The sequence below is a fragment of the Dipodomys ordii genome, unplaced genomic scaffold (assembly GCF_000151885.1).
Source record: "Dipodomys ordii isolate 6190 unplaced genomic scaffold, Dord_2.0 Scaffold23, whole genome shotgun sequence".
Taxonomy (NCBI): Eukaryota; Metazoa; Chordata; class Mammalia; order Rodentia; family Heteromyidae; genus Dipodomys; species Dipodomys ordii.
This window is the reverse complement of record NW_012267239.1, coordinates 12,639,555-12,654,652: the sequence shown is the minus strand read 5'-3', so window position 1 is coordinate 12,654,652 and position 15,098 is coordinate 12,639,555. Positions and strand designations below refer to the sequence as shown.

At 42.1% G+C, this 15,098-nt stretch overlaps 1 protein-coding gene and 1 pseudogene across 1 annotated transcript; one reads left to right on the top strand and one right to left on the bottom strand.

Annotated features, from left to right (window-relative positions):
- Window positions 1–7,868: 7,868 nt before the first annotated feature.
- On the top strand, window positions 7,869–8,962 carry LOC105984208 (annotated as a pseudogene).
- A 3,956-nt stretch (window positions 8,963–12,918) lies between these two features.
- Window positions 12,919–13,922, bottom strand: LOC105984207 (olfactory receptor 4F3/4F16/4F29-like). Its single transcript, XM_013014313.1, is given in 2 exon segments — window positions 12,919–13,028; window positions 13,031–13,922. Coding segments are annotated over 2 exon segments (1,002 nt in total).
- Window positions 13,923–15,098: the final 1,176 nt, after the last annotated feature.

Genomic DNA, 15,098 nt, shown 5'->3' with positions numbered 1-15,098 from the left:
GCTTTTTTCTTTTTGCTTATGTGGTGCTGAGGAATTGAACCCAGGGCCTCATGCATGCAAGGCAAGCGCTCTACCACTGAGCCACCTTCCCAGCCCCCACAAGCTAAGGTTTTTAAAGGCAACATCCACATGGTCCAGCCTGGCCACGCACAGGTGGCCAACGGATTTGTAACACCACATAAGGGTTGCATGTTTATGTCCTTGGCTGGTGGGTTACAGTCTGACTCCTAGGAACTGTTTGAACTAACCTATCCTTCTGGCTTGAATTGGCGGGCAAATTTGGGGTCCACACACAAAGCAGGAGGATATTCTTACTCTTGGGGTTTGTATATGCCAGAAACATGATGTCATATGCCCCTGCATCCTTGAAGCTGGGGGCTGTTACAAGACAGCTACAGGAGCTTTATTACAGAGATAGCTACAGGAGGACACACACTGTGCACGCTGAGGCATCGGCTCCCACGGGGTGGGATGCACAATGTCACAAGTCAGGCGCCATTCTAATTGGGCAGGGTATGAGATAGGGCCGAAGTCCGTCTGAAATACATTTTAAGATCTCCATGGCCTTTCTTTGTTTTTAGTAAAGGATCAATTTCTCGGCTTAGTTTTCCTCACACAGTCTGGGACCTTCACAGTCTAGGAGACCCTTCGCCCTACACCAGCTCTCAGTGAATTCTCAGTGTCAGCTCAGGCCCAGCAGTCAGGGCCCGCAGTGATCTGCTGGGTGCCAGGAAGGAGATGGGGCCCCAGAGGAGTCACGAGGTCCATAGGGAGGTAGAGGCTGACGGGAGAGGCAGGAACATTGTAATGGATTGTGTTCCCAAAGTTCATGTATGGACGCTCTCATCACCTGGTACCTGTGAATGTGACCTTACATGGAAATGGGCTCTTGGCAGGAGATCAACACCAGTTCCTGCTGTTATTGTGTCCCTAAAAGGGGGAAATTGGGTCCCAGATGATGATCCAGGGATGATCCTCTGTAGAGACGTCACCCTGCTCTCACAGGTTTAGAGGCCTGAGAGAAGACCTAGAACACACCGTGCCTTGTACCTCCTGAGAGAATGCCACCCAGAAGACACTGATTCCATACTGCTGGATTTGGAGCTGTGAACACAGATCTCTAAACCACCCAGGCCGCAGCAGTGTGTCACAACAACCCTGGGAAATAGCACACAAACGGGCTGCTCTTTCCACACTCTTTTCTCCTCCTCTCCCCAGGAGATATCTAGGGTGGTGCTTCCCTCTGCAGCTGCTGAACTCAAACAGCCATATTGTCCAGCAGTCTTGGGTTCAGGCAACCCTGGAATCTGTTCCTGGATGGTTTATCATTTCAGGCCAGGAGGCATCTGTGCAGAGGGCCCCCCTCAGCTCTGGACCCCAGATAGCAATGAGCTGCCCCTAAAGGCCACACAAAAGGCAGCCGCCCTCCAGAGCTTGACCCACACATGGATGAGTCCTCTGAGCTCTGGCAGAGAGTAGCCACGCAGGGGACCTGAGGTGGCTGCGTGGGAGCCAAGGTGCTTGGTTCTGACAGGTTCTTACCCGATGAGAACGGGATAGGGTCTGGCCAGGCAGGGACTTCCTTAATCAGCAGGAGCCGAGTTCTAGGCCCGCCTGGACACTCAGCAAGAGCCGAGTTCTAGGCCCGCCTGGACACTCCGCGAGAGCCGGGCACAGCGGGGGCTGATTCACAGCTAGTCAGACTCAGTGGGAACCTACTCACAATTAACGAAAGCAAGAAGAGCCAGAGGGCTCAGGCCCTCAGTTCAAACCCTGGCCCCACAACATTTTATCTTTAAAATGTGGCAGTACCAAACTTAAAAACTTTAGTTTTACAAAGACAACCTGCAAACTGGGATAAAAACATTTTCAAACCACATCAAATTATATGGCTGCTGTATTAATTTTCCAGGACTACCGCAGCAAAATGCAAAGACTGGCATTAAACAACAGAACTTTATTTACTGTTGGTGCAGTTTTGGTTTCCTGAAGTTTCTCTTCTAGGCTTGCCCAAGTCTACCCTCTTCACAACTCTTTTTTTTTTTTTGAGTCCGGTCGTGGGGCCTGAACTCTGGGCCTGGGCACTGTCCCTCAGCTCTTCAGCTCAAGGCTAGTGCTCACCACTTGAGCCACAGCGCCACCTCCGGCTTTTTTCTTTTTGCTTTTGTGGTGCTGAGGAATCAAACCCAGGGCCTCAGGCATATAAGGCAAGCGCTCTGCCACTGAGCCACCTTCCCAGCCTCTCTTCACAACTCTTAACACTAACATAACAACAATATATAATTCTAACAAGCAGAATATGTTCCAGAAGAAATCATATTGCCAGAAAGGTTATCTTACCCAGAGAATTTGACCCTTTAGTCGATGACATGTTTAATTACTCATATCCTTAATTCTTGAGCTTTAAAACATATAAAAGTCCTGACAGCTGAACAAGGACAAAGAGGCGCATGCCCACAATAATTATAATCCAACTGTCACTCTCACTAATGGATATTATAGATAATAATTCACCAAAGACAAACTACTTTGAATGTAACACCTTCAACAAATATCACACATTTCTTTTTGAAATAGTTACCAATTCATGAAATATTCTTGGCTAGGAAACATGTGTTGCTATTAAGATAATCAAGTCACTCACATTTGTACACATGTGTACAGCAGTTTTATTTGCAGTACTTCAAAGCTGGAAACATGAGTTATATATCAGCAGATGAGTTATATTTTGTGGTAAATACAATTCAATAACAATGAACAATATAAAGCAGTATTCTATCAATATGAACAGAAATATGTAAGTAACAAACTATGGTAAGTAGTAGGAGTCATTTGTGTTTGTGTATGTGCCTGTCCTGAGGCTGCAACTCGGTGTCTTAGCCTTTTGTTTTTATTGTCATTGTAACAGTGATGCACAGAGGGGCTATAGTCACGTAAGTCACCTAATAGGCCACCCCTCCCTTTGCTTTCCTCCAGTCTCCCCCTCTGACCACAAGTCCCATAGTTCATGTTCCACATCGTGTACACTGAACACCATGACTGCATTTGTTACTCTCCCTCCCTCTGTATCTGCACCTCCCCTTTGCCTCCCCCCCCAAAGGAAAAAAAAACAAAGACATAAAATAACAACAACAAACACCACCACCACCACCAACAGCTTGCATTTCCTGGAATTCATGCTGAGAAACAGTCTTTTAAATGTTCAGCGGTGCCAGCTGTTTCCAGGGTGCCCTGCTTTCCTCTGTGTGTGGGAGCCCTGAGTCCTGTGCAAGCCATGATGCCCAGTAGTGTTTCAGACCCAGCTTCCACATACGAGAGAAGACAGGCACCGTGTGTCTCTCTGAGCATGACTTACTTCACTTACTAAGATTCGTTCTCGATCAGTTCACCTCCCCTTCCACACATTAGAAGTCCCCCACCAAGCCTGTAGCAACCTCCTGGGGATGCTTTTGTTGTTTCTCAATAAAGTTGTTCTTAAATCTAAAAGGTCTATTTTAAGCTCACATTAAATGTCCTATTTTAAAGACCTAAGTGTGCATAGCTAATTTGACAACTAGTTCATACCTATCACAATCTCAGGCAATTATTGGATATATTAAAACACATCAGCTAAACCAAGATTGACAGTTTAGAAAATCTCAAAATACATTCAGGCATTCTGTATACATCCTGATTTTTCTGTGGTTACAGGCCACAGAAATAAATAAATAAATGTAAATAATAGGTTAACTCATTTCATAGAGTTACACACCAAGATTGCAGAGGTATCTCCATAATATTACTGGTTAAATTAATAGCCTTTTAAACTCCACTAACTTTTAATTCTGAGCTTATTTATATTAGGTTTGTTCATATCTCTTTTCTGATTTCACAAGTAGACAGCACTTGATCACAGTCCTAACAATAAATACCCAAGAGATCACAAGATAATTCTTTCCAAGATTTTTGTTTTGTTCAGAACAAAGAATATGTGAATTTCACCCAAGGGAAATTCTTCAGACAATGAATATATGTCAGGCTGGGCAGGTGCTTCCACAGATACTTTCTGAAAACAATGTGGATGTCATCCTAAACGCACATTAGAAGATAAGTTGAGACTAGACTCTGGTCAAAGAGAAAAATATGCTGAGTAAGTTATTTTGTCTATCTGGCTCTCTTCCATGGGGTAATTCATAAACTATTTCTGTGTGTATGTTTTAAAGATGTCCACTTTGTTTCCAGTTGAATGCAGCTTCTTTATCTTCTGAGATTTTCAGAAAGCAATCCATGGAATTCCAGGTTTTGTATTATTACAGCAATTTCCTATTACCTTCACAGTGCCACAGTGCCACTTCCATCTTTTTGTGTTTATGTGTTACTAAGGAATTGAACTCCGAGCTTCGTGCATGCTAGGTATATACACTATTACTCAGCCACATTCCCAGCCCCATCTATTAAATTCACAACAGTGAATACACCACCAAAGCAGACAGGTCTAAGTCAGATCACAGTATTTGCTTCCTCGTTGATGAAAGCAGCATCAAGCTATCCTTATCAAAATGGTTCCTAGCTTTTAACAGAATAAAGTTTTTTTTATTATCCAGACAATGCAGTGTGTAATATAACTTTTAGCATACAGATAAAAGCAAAAAAGAGATTATAGGTCTAATGGGAAGTGACAGAAGCTCAGTGCAGAAATATGATTAAAACAATCTGAAAACAAAGAACAGCATCACAGCCTACTGGATGACAACTACAGCCCTCATCAGTTTACATCTCCTCAAATCTACTTTAAGTCCTAATGTATGCTCATAAAAATGAAAGCACTGGAATTACAGAATTTAGTACTATTACAGAAAATCAGTCTGCAAAAGTAAATTACCACTAGAAGAGAATGAATCTATTTTTGTGTTAAATATCCCTGAAAAAGTAATTCTCTTTGTTTCCTTTCCTTGTGTTTCAATTTGATTCTTCCAAAACTTAACATTACCGCCTTTGATAAGACTTGACCCACATTAAAATTTAGAATTCCACAGATGCCTTAATAGAATGCCTTGTTGCTTCTAGGTCTTCAATAATATGGCTAAATTCTTTTAGGCCAAAAAGGAGAATCTGATGTTATGTTCCTGGAAAATAGACAGCTTGTCTAATGCATTCTTGACATCTATACATAACATGATCACCCAGTAATAACCTATTCAGAGGAAATTTAAGTAGTATTTTCAATAAAAGCTATAGCTGTTTTTTTGTTTAAAGAAAGTGTTCAGCTGAATACTATAAAGTTATGTCAAATAACGTTGGAAATAGTACTGTTTCATGATCTGTTATAAAGACTGAAGAAAGGAAATAACTAATATTTATTAACTTACTTGGTATAGGAAATGCCTCCATTTTTCTATGTAGTTTCTTTCCCTTTTTTGTCAGTTGTGGGCCTGAACTCTGGGCTTGGGAGCTGTCCCTCAGATCTTCAGGTCAAGGCAAGTGCTCTACCGCTTGAGCCACAGCACCACATCCAGTTTTCTAGTGGTTTCTTAGAGATAAGAGTCTCCTGGACTTTCCTGCCCCAGCTGGCTTTGAACCGAGATCCTCAGATCTCAGCCTCCTGAGTAGGTAGGATTACAGGTGTGAGCCACCAGCACCCGGCTTCTATGTAGTTTCTTTTACATCTTAATAATACATCTGTTAATTTCATTGTATATATAATGAAGTGGAAACAATTATGGTTATTATAAGGTCAAAACATAATTGAGTAAGGCTTAAATAAGGTCTGACTATTTTAAAAACCTGTTGTTAGCGGGGTGCCTGTGGCTCACACCTGTCATCCTAGCTACTTAGGAGGCTGAGATCTGAGGATTGCAGTTCAAAGCAAGCCAGGGCAGGAAAGTACAGGAGACTCTTATCTCTGATAAACTACCCAGAAAAAGCTGGCAGTGGTACTGTGCCTCAAGTGTGCTAGGCTGAGCACAAAGTGGCTCAGGGACAGTGCCCAGGCCCTGAGTTCAAGCCCCAGGAACAGGAAAAGAAAAAGAAAAAGGAAACCTATGGTGAGTCTAAGAACTCTGAGTAGCAATGTCAATATAAAATAATCCACCAATGTTTTTACAATAATGACAGAGAACTGCCTTTTAAGCTGCGTGGTTTTTATTGGCCAACATTGCCTAGGCATGTACATTGTCACCTTTTAGCACATTCTCTTGAGCACATTTGAAGTCCTGCTTTGTAACCCATTAACACCCAGGAGAATTATCCTAGCAGGTAGAGATAGTTTTTGAAATCATATCCTTGAAATTTTTGTGTTCTTAAGAAATTAAATTTTGAGCAAAGATGTCAGATTACTCAAAATAATATAGGACAGTATTCTATTTGGTGGAAGACTTGTATATTTTCCTAAGAAATTGGGCCTATTACTGTCAAAGAAATATGTTTATTTGCAAGTTATGAGACTATTATTATATCTCCTTTCTGATAACAAATGTACGTAATTTCAAAAGAATTTTTTTCTTTTTGCTTTAGTGTATGATTTGCTAAGAGAAGGTAAAAACAGTGCTCATGGCTCACGGATTTTATATTCACTTGCTCTCCTCAGCCCCACCCTAGAGATTTCAAAGGATAAAATAAGATGGAACTCATAAACTAAAACAGTGCCAAAAGAGACAATTAAAGAAGGGGAAGTATTTTTCTACTATGTAGCCTGAGGATTATAAATTTACTTATAAATCAATATAATCAATATCATTATATTTAAAAGTGAATTAATTGTGCTAATTGAAGGGCTTAGCTTCACACTCAGCACTAACAAAGATACAGTTCACTAATACATTTATATATAACTTATTCTCATAAATAATCAGAGATGGTGAGGGTGATCATGTTAATGATAATTATTTCATCATATGTAATAAATAATAGATATACCTATCTACCTACAGGTCATTAAAGGTAGAAAACAGGTAACATGGAGATGATATATTCAAAGCTTAAGGATTCATTCATAAAACTAATAGTAAAATATATTCTACTGATAAGCATAAATTACATATAATTTTCAGAAATCATCTAGCTTGAATGTAACTCTAAGTTGTTTTCTACTTTGATTAACCTGTTTCAACATGAGTCTTCATTGTTATTTTTTCCAATTAATTTCCTGAGCAGACCATATTGAATTACATTATAGACTATATATAGAGATTATATATTACCATCATTTAATTATAATGTCTGTTTTATTTATCCACATTACCATGTTAAGGCTTTTAAATATATGTACGCTTCTCTCATAGTAAGTATCCAACAGTTATAGGGAAATAAGCTAATTTTATAATTTTATACTGTCTTACATAAGAACTTTCACCAAGTTTAGAAGAATTCATTGTAAATGGCATAAAGTAGTGTTTGAGGGTGGTATTACATAATTTATATTTAAGTTCACAATCAGTTTAACCATCACCTTTCCAAGTCTATGACTCAGGCCTTATCATGTGGTATAATGGCTTCTGGTACCATAGTCAGACTTTTTAAAAACTAAACTAGAGGAAGAAGCTAGCACTCAGCTCAGAGCATAAGCATTGTTAGCCTTTCCTGTTACTGCCATAATCTATTCCCTTCTTGTGAAAGTACTTTCCCAACAAACCATTTCAATAAAAAAAATCACATCTCAAAAAATATTAAAAATCACACCTCTTGTTCTACTTCTTGGAAATCTGACTTAATTAGCTTCTTTGGAGGGCATAATTTCATTTGGCCAGGACTTTTGCTTCCACAGTTTTTAACTTTTGATATCGATGGTAAATTTCAATGTGAATATCAAATTCTAAAACTTAAGTACCTTTTCTCATCTCATTAACTGACATTTTATCCTCAGTTATTTCCAAGGACATCTGAATAAAAAAATGGACGGAAACAATGAGTCCACAGTGTCCGAGTTTGTGCTTCGGGACTTGGCTCCCACAGAATTTTCAGGTTTCCCCTTCCTGGCATTTCTGATGCTCTATGTCATCATTCTGTCAGGGAACACTGTCATCATGATCTTGATCATCACTGACCCTCACCTCCACTTCCCCTGCTGGCCAACCTGTCCTTTGTTGATCTGTGGCTCTCCTCAGTCAGCCCCCCAAGACGATCTCAGACTTTCTCAAGGAGGACAAGACCATTTCTTTTGGAGGCTGCCTGTGCCAGATTTTCTTTGCCCACTTCATTGCTGCAGGTGAGATGGTGCTCCTTGTGGTAATGGTAATGGCCTATGACCGCTATGTGGCCATCTGCAGACCACTCCACTACCCCACCATTATGAGCCTGCAGAAGTGTGTGGAGCTGGTGTTGACCGCCTGGGCCATTGGATTCGTGCATGCCATGAGTCACCTGGTAGTGGTCATACAGCTGCCTTCTGTGCCCCCCGGGACATAGACAGCTTCTTCTGCGACATACCACTGGTCATCAAGCTAGCCTGCATAGATTCCTATAATCTGGACCTACTGATGAACGCTGCCTGTGGAGTTGTGGGTATAACCTGCTTCGTTCTGTTGCTTATCTCCTACACATACATTCTTCTCACTGTGCGACGGAGCTCCACAAGCGGGGCCTCCAAGGCCCTGTCCACCTGCTCCGCCCACATCACAGTGGTGGTCCTCCTCTTTGGCCCCTGCATCTTCATCTATGTGTGGCCTCTCAGCATCACCTGGCTGGACAAGTTTCTTGCTGTGTTTTATTCTGTTGTTACACCGCTGCTAAACCCAGCCATTTATACACTGAGGGATAAAGAGATAAAAAGAGCCATGAAAAGATTCAGAAGATATTCTATAGGGTCCAAGGGTTCTATAGATGCCCGGAAGGCCTGTCTTAAGCACTTCAGACCAACAACACAAAGACCTGTGAGTTGGGGTGGAAAACAGGAAATTTAGTTCATACTGGAGTTCTTTCCTGTCTCCAGATACGAGTACAGATCAATGGAATTCTGGATAATTCGCCTTTACTAACCGACCAGTAGAACACTGTGAATTACTTCACTAACCCCAAATCCAAGTGGAGAAATTATCTGAACAGTTTTTACATGTATTTAACAGTATAGATAAAAATCTAAAATTTATTCCACAAACCCTATGTTCATCTCTATAGGTAACATTTTAGTAACTTATCTTGAATAATGTCCTAACTCTATTTTAAAATTGTGTTCTATATCTCAACACATCTCCCACAAACCATTCATTTACCCTTTGCCAAAAGGCACAGTCTTTTTTACTTTTTCCAGCTATCCAACAAAACACTAATGGAAGAGAGACAACAGAAAAAAAATTAAGAAAGGACAAAACCAAGTGCTGCACTACAGACTTCGCAATGTGTTGTATTTTTCCAAGTTATCTCAGTCTCAGAGATCAAATGTTCTTGTTTAAATTATTATTTACCATTTCTGTGCAATTCTGAAGTATGATTTACTTAAAGGCAGTGAACAAAGGCTTAGCTTGTAAGTTCTTGAAATTGAAGCATTTAATATAAAGAGTAATAAAAAATAGGCACTTAAAATGTATTTTAAAATTCAATGGTGGGGGCTGGGAAGGTGGCTCAGTGGTAGAGCGCTTGCCTTGTATGCATGAGGCCCTGGGTTCAATTCCTCAGCACCACATAAACAGAAAAAAAGCTGAAGTAGCGCTGTGGCTCAAGTGGTAGAGTGCTAGACTTGAGCTGAAAAGCTGAGGGACAGCGCCCAGGCCCAGAGTTCAGGCCCCGTGACCGGACCCCCCCCAAAAAAAAGAAAACTAAAAAAATGAGTCGTAATTGTGCCTTCTGATACAAATGATACCAAACAACTATTTGATTAAACCTCTGAATTCAGCTGTCATTTGGAGCAAATGCAAAAGTTAGTGGAAATGTTCAACTTTAGTGACACTGTAATCAGTAAAACTCAAAGTAGAAAGCAAATCATAAAATAATCACCAAAAGTTTAATTTGTAGGAATGCTGTCTACTAGAAGAGTTTCTAAAAAACTATACCATATGAAAAAACACAAGTAATGCTAAATTATAGTGCTTTGGGATGAATACTGACAGGTTGAAAAATAAAAATGAGAGCACGGTGGACAAGTGGCAGCACAAAGCCTGCACCGTGGGTTCCTTGTCTGGATGCCAGCATCCGGTCACCTGTGTGGGAAGCAAACACTGCCAGCTCTCCCTGCTAATCAGGAATCACAGCGCACAGGAGAAAGTTTGCTCTCTGACTGCAGGGCATAGGAAAGTGCACCTTCAGGGAGTGAGGATGATGCAGAAAGTTTCTGTCTGTTGCGTAGTAAAACTCCCCTGTGTGGGGAGAGAGGCAAGGCACTGCCTCTGAGACTGCGGTTCATTATCAGAACTAATTGTGCGTGGGTAGTGACCAAGTGGCACTGCAGACGGAGGCCCCAGCCAGTCAGCCCGCGGTGGGACTGGCTTCCACAGGCATGCGGGTTTTCCCAGGGGAGCAAGGGGAAGTGGCTAATGGGTCCCTCAGGGACGGCCTCTGACTCTGTAAATTGCCATTTCTTTCTCCTGCTAAGAATATTTTTGGCCATGAACGCAAATAATAAGCAAATTACAATTAGACAAAAATAACAGGATGGAAAAGCAGAGTGAATAACTTTGTTTTTAAATCTACTTCTGCAGTATGAAAATCACTACAGGGGTTAGGGTGCCGCACACAGATCAGTCTGTGGCTTTGTCGATCTGTCCATTGACACCTTCACAACAAACTGGATAAATAAGGTAGAAGTCATGAAAACACACAGGGGAGAAATATTCATGACTTTTTTGTCCATAAAATTAACATTGATGTAAAGTGTAAACACCAATAACAAGAAATAGCTTATAAATGATAGGTCTGGTCTGAGCAAAACCATCCAAAGGTTAATTTTCTATAATAGTTTTTAATTAAAATTTTAAATCCTGAAAAATCCTAAACTGATCTGTGAGAATACAGTGAGGGACTAGAACATATATTAAGAGTAAATATAAATTTCAAGGAGCCAATATCTAGTATTCAGACATAACCATAAAGTTAGAGAAGTCCGCTAATCATTTTGGTCCATGGTTTAGAAAATGCAGAGAGGAGGAGAGAGACTCGTGTTTGGTGACTTGCCAAGCTGTGCATCTCACTGCCCTGACCACAAAACCCCTCACATTGTAAGCAGCAATTTTCTTTGTGCTTTCTCCCTATGCAAGTGGTTCTATGCAGACACACCGACACAGAGGCTGAGAAAGAGAAGAAGTAGACGAGGCCAGGGGCTACATAGAGGACAACTGTGTAAAGGAGAATGGACAATAGCATAATGAGCACAGAATATTAAAAATAACCTACAGCTGAGAGAGTGCTCCTGGCTCACAGGAGGCTGCGATCGGAGAATTGCAATTCGAAGTCATCTCTGGAAGAAAAGCCCTCGAGACTCTTCTCTCCAATTAAGCAGCAAAAGCCATACGCAGAGGGGTGGTTCAAGAGCTAGGGTGCCCGCTTTGAGCTAAAAAGCCAAGTGAGACAGTGAGGCCGTGGGTTCAGGCCCTGGTGTCGGCATACATGAATAAATCCATAAATTAGCAGGTCAGAAGCCTGTGCATGCAGATCTGCAGTGCTTCCATCCTAATAGTGGCCCAGCCCACCAACAAGTACTGTAATCAAACAATACTTGCTGAGCAGAGCGGGACACCGGGGAGCAGGTGCGGAGAGGGGTCCGGGACATAAAAAAAATACCTATAGGAAAAAACTACATCTTGGACGAAGAGCTCATACCTATAATCCTGCTACTCATGAGGCTGGGATCACAGTTCAGACTCCGCCCAGGCAGGAAAGGCTGAGACTCTTATAACAAGCAAAGTGACTGCTGAGGTGTGGCTCGAGTGATGGGACATCACCTGTGAGTGAAAAGGTCAAGGAGGAGCACAGGCTCTGAGTTCAAGCACAGCCCTGGCACAAAAACCAGCATCTTGCATCATACTTAATGATGAAAGATTGAATGGTTTTCTTTTTTTTTGGGGGGGGGGTCCGGTTGTGGGGCCTGAACTCTGGGCCTGGGCGCTGTCCCTCAGCTCTTCAGCTCAAGGCGAGCGCCCTACCACTTGAGCCACAGCGCCACTTCCGGCTTTTTTCTCTTTGCTTATGTGGTGCTGAGGAATCGAACCAGGGCCTCAGGCATGCAAGGCAAGCGCTCTACCACTTAGCCACCTTCCCAGCCCTGAATGGTTTTCTTAAGAACAGAAACACATCAAGGATATCTAGTCACTTCTAATCCGTGTTGCACCTATGCTCTAGCAAGTACATTTAGACACAGAAATAAACAGAATCAATCCATACTGAAACAAATACTGTAATTCTCCAACAACATGACCCATCTGTAAAGGAAACTACACATAATCTATTAGTAGACTGCTTACCAGTTTATAGAATGCTATCAAGCAAAACTCTGACTTCGATATACACTCCATCAACATCTATAACTAAAATAAAACCCAACATTAATTGAAGTATATCAAAACATGAACAGCTAGGAGTAAATTTTAAAATATGCTAGATTTTTTTAGCAAAAACTATAACACAGGGCTGGGAAGGTGGCTTAGAGGCACAGTGCTTGCCTGGCATGCATGAAACCCATGCATGATTCCTCAGTGCCACATACACAGAAAGAGCCAGAAGTAGTGCTGTGGCTCAAGTAGAGTGATAGCCTTGAGCAAAACCAGCTCAGGGACAGCACCCAGGCAAAGTTCAAGCCCCAGGACTGGAAAAACAACAAAACCCAACATTATAAAACATGGCTAAAAAATAAAGAGGGTAAAAATACAAGTTGCTCTTAATACATGACTCATTCTTCACAAGATAAATCATAAGAATTATAGGTCTACTCCATTCTAATCAATATTTGATTTCTCAAAATACACAGAAAGAAATATAAAGCTAATCATGGTTAATGTGAAATCTTCATTATATCATTTATGAGATCCTCTTATGCATCATTAGCTGTTTGCAAACTCTTTTTATGGCTGCCTTCATCTCTTTATTCCTGAATGTGTAGATGAGTGGATTCAGAAAAGGAGAGAGAAGGCATCAAAGAGAGCGAGAAACTTGTCTATCTGTGAATTGGAATGAGGCCACGTATAAACAAACAGAGCAGGACCAAAAAACAAAATGACCACAGTGATGTGAGCCGAGAGAGTGGAGAGAGCCTTGGAGGAACCTCGGGCTGAATGCTTCCACACTGTGAGCAGGATGAAGATGTAGGAGACGAGGAGCACAAGGAAAGAGCCGAAGCAGATAAAGCCGCTATTGACAGTGACCATAAACTGCAGCCCGTAGGTGTCCGTACAGGCCAGTCTGAGAAGCTGAGGGAGGTCACAGTAGAAGCTGTCTAGTACATTAGGACCACAGAAGGGTAAGTTAATAAGAAATGCCAGCTGGAACAGCGAGTGAACAACTCCAAGAGCCCAGGCAGCAGCCAGAAACAAAATGCACACTCGTGGGCTCATAACGGTCAGGTAGTGCAGGGGCCGGCAGATGGCCACGTACCGGTCAAAGGCCATGGCCATGAGCAGCACCATCTCCACACCACCTACAACGTGGATGAAGAAGACCTGAGCAATGCAGCCTCCGAAGGAGATGATCTTGTGCTTTCTGAAAAGATCGCAGACCATCTTGGGAGAAGTGACAGAGCAGGCCCCCAAGTCAATGAAGGAAAGGCCTGCCAGCAGGACGTACATGGGGGAGTGCAAGTGGGGGTCAGAGGCCACCAAAAACACAATGAGTGTGTTTCCCATCACACTGGCCACACAGAGCACGGCAGAGAACGCCAGGAGGAGGCGCCGGACCCCCCAGGACTGGGTGAGCCCCAGAAACACAAACTCAGACACCACTGAGTGATTCCCTCCACCCGGGGATCCCGCCAACAGGGCTGCAGCTGAATCCATGAGACAGGAAAGCGAGGAGGAAATTGTAGCCATAGGTGTGGGAGTACGTGCTGAAATTAGGGAGGTTGCAGTGTTCTCCTTATAAATCTGCAGTGTGCAGTTCCTCAGCTACACAAAAGAGCAAAAATCCACGACACAATGAGTGCACATTATTTAACCCTATCACCAATGCCCTCCGTATAATTCTACACTACACCAACAATTAGGCAAGAACCAAGCATCCATGACTATCTGTGGCTTTTCTCAGGTTACCTTGAGCATTCCTCATTTCCAGCATAGTGTCACGACCCTATTCCCTGTCCAGCTGACAGACAATGTGGACATGAAGAAAACACCACAACTGCTGGGTCTCCACAGGGGACGCCAGGCACTTGAGACGCGATTCAAGACTGCATTGACACAGCCTGTCGACAGAGACAGAGTAGAGGTTAGAGTACAGAGACCAAACCAAAACAAAGCAAGTGTATTCATCACGTTTTCCCATTTGCACCGCTAACTAAGGCCTTTGGTTTCTATGTAATATTTTACAATTACACAGAGGCCCTCAATGGCTTCCCTTCTTGAAACAATTTCCTAAGGATGTGTGCCACCTGTCTTCAGAGCTAATAAATAAGTATCTGGGGGATAGCTCCAGAGTTTCTGCTAAAGCACATGTCCAAAAAACCTGAAGAAGAGGTAAATGCATTTGTGAAGGTACTGAGGACCAGTACTTAAAATAATCGAAAGGTAGCCGGGTGCTGGTGGCTCACGCCTGTAATCCTAGCTACTCAGGAGGCTGAGATCTGAGGATTGTGGTTCAAAGCCAGTCCTGGCAGGAAAGACCGTGAGACTCCTATCTCCAATAAACCACCAGAAATCCGGAAGTGGCGCCGTAGCTCAAGTGGTAGAGTGCTCGCCTTGAGCTGAAGAGCTGAGAGACAGCACCCAGGCCCAGAGTTCAAGCCCCACAACCGACAAAAAGAAAAAAGAAAAAAATAATAATCGAAATGTGAAGTGCTAATTTGCGAGTGACTTCACCCGTATTTGGTGTAGCTTTTGTATTTATTGGTATCCCACTCTGAGAAGTATTATCTCCTATACGGTAAATTGTCCTAATATTTTATTTTACCCTGCTTATTTTATAGACAATGTATTCAAATATACATATTTTATTCACAAGAAAATAGGGGTTTTATAGTTGTGATACATAATTAATAAAGGAGATGAATG